Source organism: Talpa europaea, assembly GCF_964194135.1.
Source record: "Talpa europaea genome assembly, chromosome: 5".
In the NCBI taxonomy this organism is placed as follows: domain Eukaryota; kingdom Metazoa; phylum Chordata; class Mammalia; order Eulipotyphla; family Talpidae; genus Talpa; species Talpa europaea.
The window spans coordinates 27,418,823-27,434,598 of record NC_140071.1 but is presented as its reverse complement, the minus strand read 5'-3'; the positions used below and the strand labels follow the sequence as shown (position 1 = coordinate 27,434,598).

The window sequence follows — 15,776 nt, the reverse complement described above, 5'->3', positions numbered from 1 at the left end:
AAGCATTTGATTTTGAGACTGTGGTTCTGCTGTATTTGAGTATGAAGAAGTTGTAAAAGCAGTGACACCCGAGAGTTTTGACACCATTTTCTAACTTTGATTTTTCAGATATTTGTTTTTTTCTTTCTAGCCAAAAAAGGAAGAAAAAAATATGGAAGTAAATATGAAAGAATGGATTTTGCGGTATGCTGAACAACAAAGTGAGGAAGAAAAGAGTGAAAACTCTGGAGGTTTAGAGGAGGAAAAATTTGACCCCGTGAGTAGAAATTTCTATTAGACTTCTAACTGTATATTTCTTAGTAAAATCCCTAACTTTTCTGAACCTTAGTTTTCCTTATTTATAAATTGCAGCAATATTTACCTCTAGGAGTTAATATGAAGATCAAACAAAAATAACATTTAGGAACAAGCATGACACGAAATAACTGCTAGATCGATGTTAATTACATTTCTCCCTAAGTTTAAAGAGGTAATCATCAAATGATTGCTATGTGTAAGAAATATGCTAAATTCTTTGGTAATAAAAGGCAAAAGGCTTGCCCCCTCCCCTTCCTCCCTCCACCGCCACCACACACCCCCCCTACCAGTGTTGCAGGGGTTAAAGTCTCAGTGCTATCAAGCTATCCCTAGCCACTATGGCATGAGTTAGATCCCCAGCCACGGCACTAATCCACATTGGAGCAGCAGACCTCTCATATCTCACCTGCTATTCCACTCAGCAGTGTATTTCAGTAGATCTGCCTGTTCTGTTCCCTACTCTGTCTCTGGTGAATCCTCTCACACACACCCCGTACCTCTGGCCTGTACCCCAGTTCTTGTATGCATAAACAAATAAATCAAAAAAAAAAAAAGAAGTAGGATTTGAAGGGTACATAGGATGTACATAGGCAATGAAGGACAGGAAGTTGGTCCACATGAGTGAAATAGAGTGAACAGATGTGGTACTGTGCAAGAGGCCTTTTTGTTATTAAACAATAGATTAGCATATATACCGGATAAAATGTGTGGAAGAGTAGTGACAGAAGTAATTGGGAGAGTTCAGCTGAGACTAGAAGATTCTGATTCCCAGAAAATGAATTTAACAACTTTACCTATAGATTGTAAAGAGCTACTTGGGATTTGGAGTTAGGTGACTGACAAGAATAATTTGATACTTTAGGTCATAGTAATGTTCAAGGTAATTTAAAAATGATAGGAATGCCATTTTGGTGACTGTTGGACTTTCTTAGGTTGTAAGGGTGGGAGGGAAATTTAAGGTTTCAAATCGGAAATTGGAAAGGAAGAGATATTTAAAGCAAAAGTCAATAGAAATTGGTGATTTACTATAGAGAAAAGGAGAAATCGTGTTATATCAGTATTACAGATAAGAAAAATCAAAAGGATAAGTGTGATTTAGGTGAATTTGAAGAGCTTGCCATCCCTTCTGCTGTTACACTGTAATACATCATTGCTTCTATACAAAATGCTCATAAAATTCAACTGCATGTACTTCCCTTAGTTGTTTCCTTATTCATTGTAAAAGTTTTGTTCCACAGCAGCATCACAGATACCCTCATCTTCTCTGTCTCATGCTTTTATGTTCCTCATCTGCTGTCCCTTACTAACCTAATCTAAAGGGGGGAAAAAACAGTGATTTAAGTTAAACTTTAAACTCTGTCTAGTTTTTGCTTAGCAGAGCTAAGTCCTTCAATTTTATAATACCTATTTTCCCCATAAACACTTTTTTCAAATGTCCTGACTATCATCTGTAAGATACAGGTTATAGGAAGGTAACTTTCATACAAGTATTCTTACAAGCATTATACTCAAAATTATATTATAAAAATAATGCGTATGTTAACATACATTTATTTACATATGTGTATTTGTAAAATATTCTCTTTTATAGCAATGAACTTATATTTTTTATTCTGTAGTTTGATTTGTTTTTTTTTTTTATTATGCTACCTTTTTTTGCCCCTAGTAACTGACTAGTTTTTTCTGTAGAGATGTAACACTCTTAATTTTCAATTTTTCCTTTTCAGTTAGTATTGTAGTATTGTAGTAAACATCTCTGTACCCGAAAATCTGCACATTGGTATTGTTTCTCTATCAAAATTCCTAAAAGCAGATTTGCTAGATCAATGGGTATGATATAAAAAAAAAAGTTTGCTATCATACATTGAAAAAAAAACAATTTAATCTTTTTTTATTTTCTCATCATTTTATTGGGAACAGAATGAAAGGTACATGCAACTTGCTGCAAAACTTCTGGATGCAAAGGAGCAAGCAACTACCTTTAAACTAGAAAAAAACAAACAAGGCCAAAAAGAAGCTCAAGAAAAAATAAGGAAATTTCAAAGAGGTAAACACTAAAATTCTTAGATGTAGGAATGTCTTTTCTTTATAATCCTTCCTAGGTTGGGAAGGATTAATATGGTTGCTCTTTCCTAACAGTTTCAATCCAGGATTGGCAAACTTTTTCTGTAACAAGCCAAATAGTAAATATTGTAGGTTTTGCAGACCATATGTCAACTATTCAACTCTACTATCACAGCACAAAAGCAGCCATAGACAATACATATACATAAGTGAATATGTTCTCAGAAAGCTTTACTTATGGACACTGGAATATGAATTTGCATAATTTTCACATCACTAAATACTTCCTTTTTTCCCTCAACTAATTAATTAAAAAGGTAAAAATCATTCTTAGCTCATAGGCCATATAGAAATAGCCTCAGGGCTGCATTTTTCTTAAAGACAATGGTTTGTCAACCTCTGGTATATGCCATAAAATACGCCCTCCATTTAAGAAGGAGAGGTGATTATAATTCCATGAGTATTTGTTTCTAATAAAGATGTTTTCCCAGACCCTTCTACATCTGTTAAACAATTTACTTAAAAATTTTTAGTATATGATGTGGAAATAAATTGCCTGTGACGTCTAGCACAAATTCCCAGTAGGAGTGGTAAATAAGTAATTATAAGGGAAAAAGAAGGAATTTTTGGAACCACCTTTGAAAAGTAAAAAAGCATTAAAAATCACTGCTTAAAGCTAGCATCATGTTTTTTAGATGGCTTGTATCACTTTACTATGTAAATATCTGTTCCCTCAACTAATAAAATTTTTATAATGAAAAAAAAAAACTAGCATCATGTTTTTTCTTGGTAGAAATGGAAACTTTAGAAGACCATCCAGTATTCAATCCAGCTATAAAGATTTCACAACAACAAAATGAAAGGAAAAAGCCTTCTGTAGCCACAGAAGGGGAAAGTGCTTTGAACTTTAATTTATTTGAAAAATCAGCAGCTGCTACTGAAGAAAAAGGTAAAATAAAAGAAATGTGTTCCGGGGTATAATCTATAAATAGTAAAATGTCAAGGACATATAGTTGAGAAATTGTTACTTTGCAGTCTCTTAAACTATGTAAGATAAAAGTAAAGTTATGCTTCCACAATCTGTCTTGGAAAAGTAATAATTCTAACTTGTTTAGCATTTTGTAATTAACAGTGCTTTGGCCTTGTTTCTGCCCAGTCCATCCTTGAAACTCCTGCCAGAATTGTCTTTGCATAACACAGGTCTAAATATAGGTTTTCTGTTAGAAACAATCACTCACAAGTTGGAACTTTGTTTCCTGGTATGGAAGAGCCTTTGCTTTTCAACCACACTCTTAACCTTCACCTTAACCTTTCCACTTAACCTCCCAGCTGTGTACTATAGCCATTACATTTACACTTGATCTTAGCCTAAGGATTGAGCAGTACAGCAACGACATTTAAAACAAAAGCAGTTGTTCATGGTGCTATGACTTTGCTTGTCCTGTTATTACTTGACCAACCTTTCCTGTGCTTCAGGGTTAACTCAGACAGCATCTCTTTCCAAGCTTGTCTCTTTGTCTGCCATTCACCAGATACATAGAATCTTGTGTGCTGCTGTGTTCCCAAGTAAATTATTAATATAACTAGCTTAATATTTATAGCCTTATTATAGTCAGTGAGTCTCACACTAAATTGTTAATCCTATAAATTATTCTTTCCACTCATACTTATTAAATCCTTGTTGGTCACAGGGTCAGGTGTATGTGTACAGTCAATAACAAAATAACCTTGTCTCTGCTCTCTTCACATGTACAGTCTAGTAGGGAAGGTACACTTTGAATATGCACAATACATAATTACAGATTGTGATATACGTTGTCAGGGAAAGAAACTTTTCTAGTAGTAGAGCTAACAAAGGACCTAATTTGGATTGGGAAAACCTTACTAATGACTTATTCTCAGTTCTAACATATGCTCACACTATAACGCCTGGTGAGGAGTTGGTGGAAAGAGCCTCTTAAGGAGAGGGACAGTACATTGGAAGTTTAAGGTGGAAAAGACTTTAAGAGCAGCACTATTCAGGGCCTCCCCTGGTGGCGCAGCAGTTGAGTGCTGGGCTGCGAATCTGCCCGCAGCCTCTGCAGCGTGGGTTCAATCCCCGGCGAGGGTGAGGGTCCCACACAGCATGCAGACCTCTGCTGCCTCACCTGCTGCTCCCCTCAGCAGTGTACTTTGTCAGTCTGCCTGTTCTACTCCCGGCTCTGGCTCTGGTGAATTCTCTCACCCTCCTGCGCTTCTGACTGTACCTAGTACATGTATGAATAAATAAACAAATCTTAAAAAAAAAAAAAAAAAAAGAGCAGCACTATTCAACACAACACTTTGATTGGAATGGTCTATATTTGCACTATCCAGTGGGCTAACACTAGCCTGAGGTGAGTATTGAGTCATACTTGAAATGTGATGAATACAACTGAGAAACTAAAAATTTAATTTTAATTAATTTTAGTCACATGTGACTAGTGGCAACTTTATTGGACTGGCAGGCTTAGAGCATTTAAGGAATTGACTTGATAGTCATTATGGCTACTGCATAGTGAGCATGATGGGAAAGCGACAACAGATAGATAAAGAATGACCATGGAGGGCTGTTAGATAGTAGTGAAGAACTGAAATTTTTTCCATATATAATTGAAAATAGTAGGATGGTGCTGGTAAAAGTTAAGCAGGAAATGACATTTGATTTATATCTTTTCAAAAGATTATCTATCCTGTGTGGTAGCCTACTTAACATCATAATGCAGAGTATTCTATGTCATCATATGAATAGTTTCAGAAAAATTGTATGAGACTACATAAGTTATTCAAGAGACTTTTTAAAAACAATTCAGATTGCTTCCATTCTGTCCATCAAGAGGATTTCCTTACATAGCTTGTAGAAAAGCAAGCCTTTCTGTCTTTCTTTTCTTCACCTATTCTCTTCTAAAAATTATTCCCAAAAGTGAAAAGACTTTGCTCACTCAAATGAGATTTTATATTGTATGTCCATTTTTAAAGAACCAATCTTTGTCTATCATTTTAGAAAAAAAGAAAGAACCTCATGATGTAAGAAATTTTGACTATACTGCTCGAAGCTGGACTGGAAAATCTCCCAAACAATTTCTGATTGATTGGGTCAGGAAAAATCTTCCCAAGAGTCCAAATCCTTCCTTTGAAAAAGTTCCAGTAGGTAGATACTGGAAATGTAGGTATGTTTTTATGGTTAATTGAATGAACTTTTAGAAAAATATAAGATGAAAATATTTTTGTTTCTTATTAGTTAATTGACATTTAGGAAGTTTTCTAATTCTACATCTCAGGTTGAAAATCATCTAGTACAATGTCTTTCATGAAAATATTTAAGTAATAAATGTAAACTTAAGTTCAATGTAATGGAAATTCTGACTTTTTTTAATTTCATTAAAAATATTTTTGACTTCTTTGTAGGGTGAGGGTAATCAAGTCTGAAGATGATGTACTGGTAGTATGCCCTACCATCTTAACAGAGGATGGCATGCAAGCTCAGCACCTAGGAGCTACATTAGCTCTTTATCGTTTAGTGAAAGGGCAGGTAAGGCTTATTGACCTAGGTATTTAAAAAATCACTGTAATGTGTTTTTTTTCAACATTTAAAATTGTACCTGCATGTAGAAGGTAATACTTAATTATTGACTTAACTGCCAGTTTTCCTTTTACTACTACTATTTCTGATTAATCCTCATTTCTGCGTACTTATGACACTGGCTTCATCTCACTCATAAACATAACTCAGTCTTTTTCTTCTTAGAACATAGACTTTTGATTGGTTCAACTTTTCACACTAATTTATAGGTTAAAAAATAGTTGTGCTAGGGTGGATGAATTAAGAAAAATTTTAAAACCCTGTCTCTCAACATTAAAAAATTATATTGTTTCATGTTTTTAATTTTAGATTATATTAACTATAGCTAATTTAAGCAAAGATTGAAGTACTACTGAGGAAGTACTTTTAAGAAAACACAGTATTCTCTTTTTTTGGTAACATTTTCTTTTTACAGTGAATGTGTATGTCTTTTTCATGGGAAATCAGAATTTTAACTAATTAAGCAGAACTTCAAACAATATCTCTTTTCCAGTATTTGTCAATAAAGGTCCCTAATGACTTTATTCTCTCAATTTTATCTTTATCAATCTACCTTTACTCAGCTAAGCTGAATTGATAGAAATTAATATCAGTGTTACAGAGATAATTACACTTTTATAGCACAGAATTAGGATAACTTAGATTTCATCCAGTGTACTTCATTTAAAAATACTTTGGGGCCTCACCTGGTGGCGCAGCAGTTGAGCGCTGGGCTGCGAGGCTGCCCGCAGCCTCTGCAGCACCAGTTCGTTCCTGGCCGCCAGCGAGGGTCCCACAAAAAAAAAAAAAAAAATACTTTGACCTGTGATATTATACAACTCCAGTGTCTCAGAGGGTGCTTTATTTTAAAAATGTTTTATGGCTCATGTACATAATTATATAGTACCACTGCAGTGATAAATAATAAACGTTCATTCAGTAATTTACTTTTTCCAGGAAATAGCACTTTACAAGAGCTTACCTTTTGCTATGCCTATAAGGGAGGGAGGGGGAGTACTTTTATTAGCCCCATATACAAATATAAGAACTGAGACACAGGGCCTCCCTGGTGGTGCAGCGGTTGAGCACTATAGTGCCGGTTCGATCCCTGGCCACCAGTGAGAGTCCCACATGGCGGGATAGACCTCTCCTGCCACGCCCGCTGCTCCCCTCAGCAGTGTATTTTGCCGGTCTGCCTGTTCTGTTCCCTGCTCTGGCTCTGGTGAATTCTCTCACCCTCCTGCGCTTCTGACTGTACCCAGTGCTTGTATAAATAAATAAATAAATCTTAAAAAAAAAAAAAAAAAGAACTAAGACACAGAGTTTAAATTACTTTGCGTCACAAAGCTAATAAGTCTAGAAACCTGAATATGATGTGCTGTTTATAACTTTGTCATATGCATATAATTTTAAATTAATGAATTAGTAATTTAAGAGACAGATTACATTTTGAGAGGAAGATAGCCGGCCTTCTAGTTCTCACATACTGGAATTCAGTATTCAATAGTTAGTAAAAATACATACATACTGTTTTTTTCCTTTATAGTCAGTTCATCAGTTACTTCCTCCCACTTACCGAGATGTTTGGCTAGAGTGGAGTGATGCAGAAAAGAAAAAGGAAGAATTAAATAAAATGGAAACCAATAAACCACGTGATCTTTTTATTGCCAAACTTCTAAATAAATTGAAACAGCAGCAGCAACAGCAACAACAGCATTGCGAAAATAAGAGAGAAAATGCTGAAGATCCTGAGGAATCTTGGGAAAATTTAGTTTCTGATGAAGACTTTTCTACGCTGTCTTTGGAATCAGAAAAGGCAGAAGATTTGGAACCTGTTAGAAACCTCTTTAGAAAGTTGCAGAGCACAGCTAAGTACCAGAGACTTCTAAAGGAAAGGCAACAGTTACCCGTATTCAAACACAGGGATTCAATTGTTGAAACTCTTAAAAGACACCGGGTAGTGGTTGTGGCAGGTGAAACAGGGAGTGGTAAAAGTACTCAAGTACCACATTTTCTATTGGAAGATTTGCTTCTAAATGAGGGGGGAACAAGTAAATGTAACATTGTCTGTACCCAGCCCCGAAGAATCTCAGCAGTGAGTTTAGCCACAAGAGTGTGTGATGAATTGGGCTGTGAAAGCGGACCTGGAGGAAGGGTAAGCTGTTCATTTCAGAGAATGGTGACATTCTCACTTTTGTTCTTGGGATTCCTGAATGATTTCCAGTAATTCTTTTCGATGAGCAGAAGGAAAAACTGTAGAAGAAATGCTAGACTTTTTTCAAACCCTTTATTTTTAAAAACTGGGAAAAAGTGCTTAAATATCAGCTTTTAAAGTACTTAAATTATGTTTGTTGGCATATAAGTATACACAAAACTGGCCAAGCCTTAAACCAAAGTGACCACAGAGATAGGAATTAGTAAAATTGGTCAGAGCTAAATGTGGTGAATTTCAATTTCATATAATTGAGCTTACTTATACTTTGAATTGTTCTTCCTAGGGTTGGTATTTGACATTTTTGTCTATCTTTGAGATAGGTACCCCTTCATTAAAACATTTTTATGTCAGAAGTTAAAAAAATTCAGCAAACTGTTTGGGTTCTCTCATGGAATATAAGAGGAAAAAGGAAGTTTCTGTCCTGTTAAGAACTTATGTTAAGAAGATGACAGACAGGCATAAAAAACAAAAGACTGACGGAGTAAGAAAGAAAGAAAGTATGGTAATAGAAGCGTTCCCATCAGGCATCGCTGGTATGATGCTAGCTGCTTTTTAATGCTGATCTTGACAGAAGAGTAGGCCAAATTATAGGAGGTGCTTTAAAATTCTGTTCCTAAGTACCTCAATATTTTGGTCCAAGATAATTTAGTAAGAAGCTTCTGTTACGGTTTCCATAATCGTATCAGTGGTGCTTGAAGCAGGTGAAAAGCTTTTTCTCCTAACACTTTGAAAAAAAACAAAGGTTTTTCTGTTTAAAGTTACTGAAACAGGATCTCCCTGGTGGCGCAGGCAGTTGAGCACAGCACTGGAAAGCTGTCTATAGCCTCTACAGTGCTGGTTCGATCCCCGCCGACCACAGAGCAATCCATATGGCGCGGCAGACCTCTCCTGTCTCACCCGCTGCTCTCCTCAGCTGTGTATTTCAGTCAGTCTGCCTGTTCTGTTCCCCATTCTGTCTCTGGTGAATCTTCTCACCCTCCCGCACATTTGGCCTGTACCCCAGTTCTTGTATAAATTAAAAATAAAAATAAAGTTACCGAAACAAACTATAGTTTTATATAATTGAAAATCATGGGGGGGAACTTTTTTTATTTTAAATTGTACTGAATAGGTTTACTTAAATTACTCTATATAATAGCAAGATCAGCACCTGTCCTTGGCTTTCTAAGGTTTGTTTCCCAGATCACTTGTGAGAATTTAATCTCAGCCTTATATTCTCCCTTCAGAATTCTTTGTGTGGTTATCAGATCCGCATGGAATCTCGAGCTAGCGAATCTACCAGGCTGCTCTATTGTACAACAGGGGTTTTGCTAAGGAAACTTCAAGAAGATGGCCTCCTCACCAATGTGTCTCATGTTATTGTAGATGAGGTGAGTAAATTCATTATTCATGTTCAGATCAATTCTAACCGTTTATGTATTAAAAATGTTATTTCTAGTGGCTAGATTACTTCATGTTTACTGAATGCCAATTTATATATAATAATTAAATAATTACATAATATCCTCCAAAAATTTACTCAATGTTGGATGCAGTTCTAAGGACTTTATGTATATATGCATTTACTCCTTCAAGCAATCCAGTAAAACAGATATTCTCTATTTTGCAATTAAGGAAACTGAGTCTAAAGAAAGGTTAAATAGCTTGCACAAATTCACCTGGCCAGTAAGCTCTGCAACTAGGGGTTCAAACTCAGGCAGTGTACTACTACCAGTATAGTGCCTCTCAACTGCATTCAGTTGTTAAAGCATTTTCATCTCACACGATACTAAGTAGTTACTACTTTTGGGATTCTCTCCTAAGTGCTTTGCATGATCTCATTTGTTTATCACAACCATTCTATGAAGTATGTGATAATTGTTTGTATTCTCATTTTATAGAAGAAATAAACCTGGAGATATTTAAATAACTTCTCTAAAATCGTACTGTAAATGGCCAGGCCAAGAAAAATTGATTCTAGAGCATGAACACACTTAATCACCGTTGCCTCCCTTCCAAGTCAATAAACAATCAAACCTGTTTTAGTTTGTTATCTTGATGTACTTTATCTTTGTATGTTCCCTTAAATCTTAGTAAATAAAAATAAAAAAAAAGTTGGGGACCTCCTCAGTGGGGCAGCGGGTTGAGCACAGCGCTGTAAAGCTGTCCGCAGCCTCTGCAGAGCGGGTTCAATTCTTGGCCAGCCAGGTTGATTCCCACATGACGAAGCAGACCTCTCCTGTCTCACCCACTGCTCCCCTCAGCAGTGCTTTCAGTCCGTCTGCCTGTTCTGCTTCCTGCTCTGTCTCTGGTGAATCCTCTCACCTTTCCGTGCCTCTGGCCTGTACGCCAGTTATTGTATAAATAAAAAATAAATCTTTTAAAAAAAAAACTTTGTTTAAAAAAAAAGAATAAAAAAAGTTGGAAGGTAGACTGTACATTCAGCAGGTTAAGTTTTGGCAGTGTACCATGTCTGTTGTGAACTATAACAGGTTTCATTGCTCTTCCCCAAAATGCATGTGTTAGAAGCACCTAAAAACCTTTTTCTTCCATAGTTGTTGAAGTCCCTATCTGATTCCTACTAATTGACTACACTTTTTCTACACAGTAGATAAACTATCTCATGGTAAAGGCAGCCACACAGTTCTATATTGGTGGCAGATCTTTAGGAGTCACCCTGGCTTCTAAGTGAAATTTGAGAGATACCTTAATCTTATCAGCCAGACACTTGCAAATCATCTCCTAAGATAGCTGCTACTGTAGCTAATCTTGTTCCTTACATCTGATTTTTACTGGCTTCAATTTTAGAGGTTGTCTGTATTTTGAGTTCTGAAGATCTGCCTTATTTAAAACATACAGCTTCTCTCCCCCCCCCCCCGCGTATACTGACTATATTTAAATATTAATTTTTAGATTTATTTTAGCCATTACCAGATCTTCTATATGATTCATTGTTTACTTTTTATCTCTCTGTACTAGGTTCATGAAAGAAGTGTCCAGTCAGACTTCCTCCTAATTATCTTGAAGGAAATTTTACAGAAACGCTCCGATCTACACTTGATTCTAATGAGTGCCACTGTAGACAGTGAAAAGTTTTCTACATATTTCACACATTGCCCTATTCTCAGAATTTCAGGAAGAAGTTATCCTGTTGAGGTATGTTTTCTTTATATTACATGTGTAAATAGAAACTACATTACCAGCCAGAACATTTTCCCAAAAGATAAGTCCTTGTAGCCTCAACTCAGAAGTGTTTCTAGTCAGGAACCTGTTCCATGAGAGGACTTGGAAATCGCCTGGAGACTGCTGTTTGTTTAATGAGTAAGGCCAGGTGGAAATCAAACTGAGGGTAAATAAGCTAGAAGGACAGATTCTGCTGACAGCCATAGCTGAGAAGCACAGAACATAAAACACATTTCCATTATCCAGATTGAGATTGGCTGCCTGGCAATGAGGAACTCCTTTTCACCTACCCCTAACATATAGGGTTGTCCTTGAAGCTTTCTTTCTGCCTGTTCTTAATGTTGGCCCTTTTCATTCAGCTGATAAAGACTGCTCCTTTACTCGGTGTTTACATATAAATTGAACACCGCACTGTGAATCTGTCCTCAGCCTCTGCAGCACGGTTTCAATCCCAGCCAGCCTGGGAGAAGCCCACATGGTGCAGCAGATCTCTCCTGGCTCACCCGCTGCTCCCCTCAGCAGTGTATTTCAGTAGATCTGCCTGTTCTGCTCCCCATTCTGTCTCTGGTGAATCCTCTCATCCTCCCGCACATCTGGCCTGTACCCCGGTTCTTGTATAAATAAATCTTTTTAAAAAATTGCAATTCATCCTAAAACTTCTAGAGACAGACCCATCTGTATTGTCCAAGTTCTTCATAATGCAAAAAAGAGTAGAGCTTTTTTAAAAAGATTCTCAGTTAGCATTTGGTGACATTCCAAAGTTAGCAGTCACCTTTATTCTATTTGAAATGGCATTTATTGAGGGGCCTCCGTGGTGGTGCAAGGGGGGTAAGTCTTAGCACTATGAAGCTATCAGCAGCCACTGCAGCAAAAGTTTGATCCCCAACCAGGGGGCTAACCCACATGGGGCAGCGGACCTCTCCTGTCTCATCTGCTGCTCCCCTCAGCAGTGTATTTCAGTAGATCTGCCTGTTCTGCTCCCCACTCTGTCTTTGGTGGATCCTCTCACCTCTCCGCACCTCTGGCCTGTACCCCAGTTCTTGTATGCATAAATAAATCTTTTTAAAAAATGGTATTTATTGAAAAGCATTTGAGATCACCATTTATATCCTTTATGCAGGTTTTTCATCTGGAAGATATAATAGAAGAAACGGGCTTTGTACTGGAGAAAGACTCGGAATATTGTCAAAAATTTCTGGAGGAAGAGGAGGAAGTAACCATTAATGTTACAAGTAAAGCAGGGGGAATAAAAAAGTATCAGGTAAAAAGAAAACATTTAAAAGATATCTGATAATGATATTGACACCAAAATCTGCCATGAACATTTTAAAATCTTACGGCTAGCACAGTGAATTCAAGTATAATTTGAGGTAGAAGAAAGAAAAATATTATGAGCAAATTTTAAAGTTTAGTTCTTTAATCTTTGTTTCATATACTCCAGTCTTGGCTTTATAGTATTTTGTCGTCTTGTACTATTCTGATACACATAAAAGATCAAGTACCATATATGCAAGAGGCAGCTTTTACTATTTCATAGCAATGATCAGTTAAAAAGCTATGTTTTCCTGCATTTTAACCAGTGTTTAATTATATGCAATATTTTCATTGTACTCGTGATATGTTACACATGTATCCAAAGTTAAATTTACTTTATCTTGTAATTAAGCAGATAAACCAGAAAAGCAAAGGGGCAAAGGGGCCTTCCTTGGTGACACAAGGGGTTAAGCATCAGCACTACAAAACTATCTGCAGCCACTGCAGCATGAGTTCAATCCCCAGCCAGGGTGGTGACCCACATGGCGCAGCAGACCTCTCCTTTCTTGCCCGCTGCTCCCCTCAGCAGTGTATTTCAGTCAGTCTGCCTGTTCTGTTCCCTGCTCTGTCTCTGGTGGATCCTCGCACCACCACCCCCACCTTTGGGCTGCACCCTAGCTCTTGTATGCATGAATAAATAAATCTTTTAAAAAACAAAAATGATTTCCCTAAAACCCCAGAGATAAAAATTATAGATTAAAGAAACACTTAAGAAAATTAAAGGTATTTCAAAAGAGATGATTGAAAATCAGCAACCTAAGGAGAAACTGGAAGGAATGAAGCAGGTGTAAGCTACTTATTAAACCTTTCTTTGACCTGGTTGGTTTTGAGCTGCCACAGAATAATGCATACATTGTTCTGTTTTTCTTCAGTTCAGTAGTATGTGCATGCCAACATAAAAAGGTTTTGCTATACTTAAGGAGGCTCAAATTAAAATATAGGAAAGAGCTGGAATTTTATTATGCTTTCTCCACTGTTAAAAATACACTCTTGTGGGGCCTCCCTGGTGGTGCAGGGGTTAAAATCTCAGTGCTGTCAAGCTATCACCAGCTACTGTGGCGTGAGTTCAATCCCCAGCCAGGGAGCTGGGGCAGCAAACCTCTCCTGTCTTGCCCTGTGCTCCCCTCAGCAGTGTATTTCAGTCGATCTGCCTATTCTGTTCCCCACTCTATCTCTGTTGAATCCTCTCACCTCTGGCACCTCTGGCCTACACCTCCATTCTTATAGGCATAAATAAATAAAAATAAGTCTTTTAAAAAAAATACACTCTTGCTATATTTTAACAAAATAATGTGACAGTGTGAAAAATGTCAATTTCAGTCAATAAAATACTTCATTTTTTCCTTTTTTGTCTTAGAAAAATATGTAATATTTTTGTTCAACTTTTTCTGAATGTGTTTCTTTTAGGAATATATCCCAGTTCAGACTGGAGCAAGTGTTGACTTAAATCCATTTTACCAAAGGTATAGCAACCGCACTCAGCATGCTATTCTCTACATGAATCCTCATAAAATCAACCTGGATCTCATCTTGGAACTTCTTACATATTTAGGTAGACATCTATTTCTAATATATCTCCATTCGTCTTGATAAACTTTTTTCTACTAGAGATATTTGACTAATATTTTGTATGCTATTCATTCTTATTTTGAATATTGTATTTTAAAAAATTTTTCAGACACAAGTCCTCAGTTCAGAAATATTGAAGGAGCAGTGTTGATCTTTTTACCAGGCCTTGCTCATATTCAACAGTTATATGATCTCCTATCAACTGACAGAAGATTTTTTTCTGAGCGGTAACTAAAAATCTTTATTATATTCCTCGTAGTTTTAAAATAGAAAAATGATTCAGACATTAAAACTCTTAATTAGAGCTTTCAAAGTCTATTCACCTTTTTTTAAAATTGTCTGTAGTAAAGCAAGTTTGTTTCATTTTAACATTTCTGTTACAGCATTTAACTATTAGAAATTTTAGGTACTGTTTCTACATTTGTCTTATTTTCTTAATATGATTAAGCAAAGGAAATGTTGTGGTTCACAATAAAGTGGTGACACCCCTCACCAATCCACTGGATGGTGCAGAACCCCAATAAAAGTTGTAGTGTATTATCCATACACATTGAATTGGCTATTTATTGGCTATTTATATATTGTTTTTATGCAGTTCACTACTGCTGTCAGTGATTATCACTTCAACATCAGAACAAATATTTTTTTAAGATTATTTATTTATGCATAGAAGAACTGGGGTACAGGCCAGAGGCATGGGGGTAAGAGGATTCACCAGAGACAGAGTGGGGAACAGAGCAGGCAGATTGCCTGAAATACATTGCTGAGGGGAGCAGTGGGCAAGTCAGGAGAGGTCTGCTGCACCATTTGGGTTGCTCCCTGGCTGGGGATAGAACTCGTGCTGCAGTGGCTGCGGACTGCTTCATAGGTTGCATCTTCATCCCTTGTACCACCAGGGAGGCCCAACATCAGAACATATTTTTTTAAAAATTTTTTAAGTTTTTCTCTCCGTGGGTTATATGGGATTTCATTGCACCACTCTCAGAACTTTTGTGTGCTTAAAAGTTTTCATAATTTAAAAAAAAATAAGTTGCTTCCTATTTGCAAATAAATTTTGTTATTCCTTGCAGTGCCTTCTAAAGAGAAACTCTTGCTAAGAACTATGATTTTAACTTTCAGATATAAAGTGATAGCTCTGCATTCTATTCTTTCAACTCAAGATCAAGCTGCAGCATTCACATTTCCTCCTCCAGGAGTCAGGAAGGTAAATTTCAGTGCATCCAATTTATGTGATCCCTCTGATAACATTTTATGAAATTGTTAGGGCTTTTTATCATTTAAGATAGTAACTAGTATTGAGTGCCCTATAATCCATGGCAGGCTCCAGATGCTCTCTAACTTACCATAATCAGAAGTGAACCCAGTAATAAAATTCAAGTGTTAGAATATAGTGTGTATTATTAAAGGGATAGGCTTTTCAGGGGAGTGGTAGTTGTTAAATATGGCATGGATATTGCTTATAAAAAGAAAAATCACTGTTTTTCTCCAAGAAGGCATCATCAAGGAGGTTAGATGTCAGGAGTCATCTGAATTTTGGAGGACTTCTTTGTTATTCTGTAGACTGTTTATCCCTGA

At 36.6% G+C, this 15,776-nt stretch overlaps 1 protein-coding gene across 2 annotated transcripts in view; it reads left to right on the top strand.

The window, feature by feature from the left end:
- The window catches only part of DHX29 (DExH-box helicase 29), a gene marked incomplete at both ends in the record, with an annotated part of 42,298 nt that overhangs the window by 11,324 nt on the left and 15,198 nt on the right, over positions 1-15,776 (top strand). Inside the window, 12 exons of one of the 2 annotated variants that reach the window (XM_084233787.1) lie at positions 131-256; positions 2,218-2,344; positions 3,155-3,310; positions 5,384-5,549; positions 5,788-5,911; positions 7,488-7,943; positions 9,383-9,526; positions 11,115-11,291; positions 12,439-12,579; positions 14,040-14,184; positions 14,311-14,428; positions 15,321-15,405. In XM_084233787.1, the coding sequence (XP_084089913.1) occupies positions 131-256; positions 2,218-2,344; positions 3,155-3,310; positions 5,384-5,549; positions 5,788-5,911; positions 7,488-7,943; positions 9,383-9,526; positions 11,115-11,291; positions 12,439-12,579; positions 14,040-14,184; positions 14,311-14,428; positions 15,321-15,405 (1,965 nt within the window). Of the gene's footprint in view, positions 1-130; positions 257-2,217; positions 2,345-3,154; positions 3,311-5,383; positions 5,550-5,787; positions 5,912-7,487; positions 8,097-9,382; positions 9,527-11,114; positions 11,292-12,438; positions 12,580-14,039; positions 14,185-14,310; positions 14,429-15,320; positions 15,406-15,776 lie in introns of both variants that reach the window. The other variant, XM_084233786.1, reaches the window with a different exon arrangement.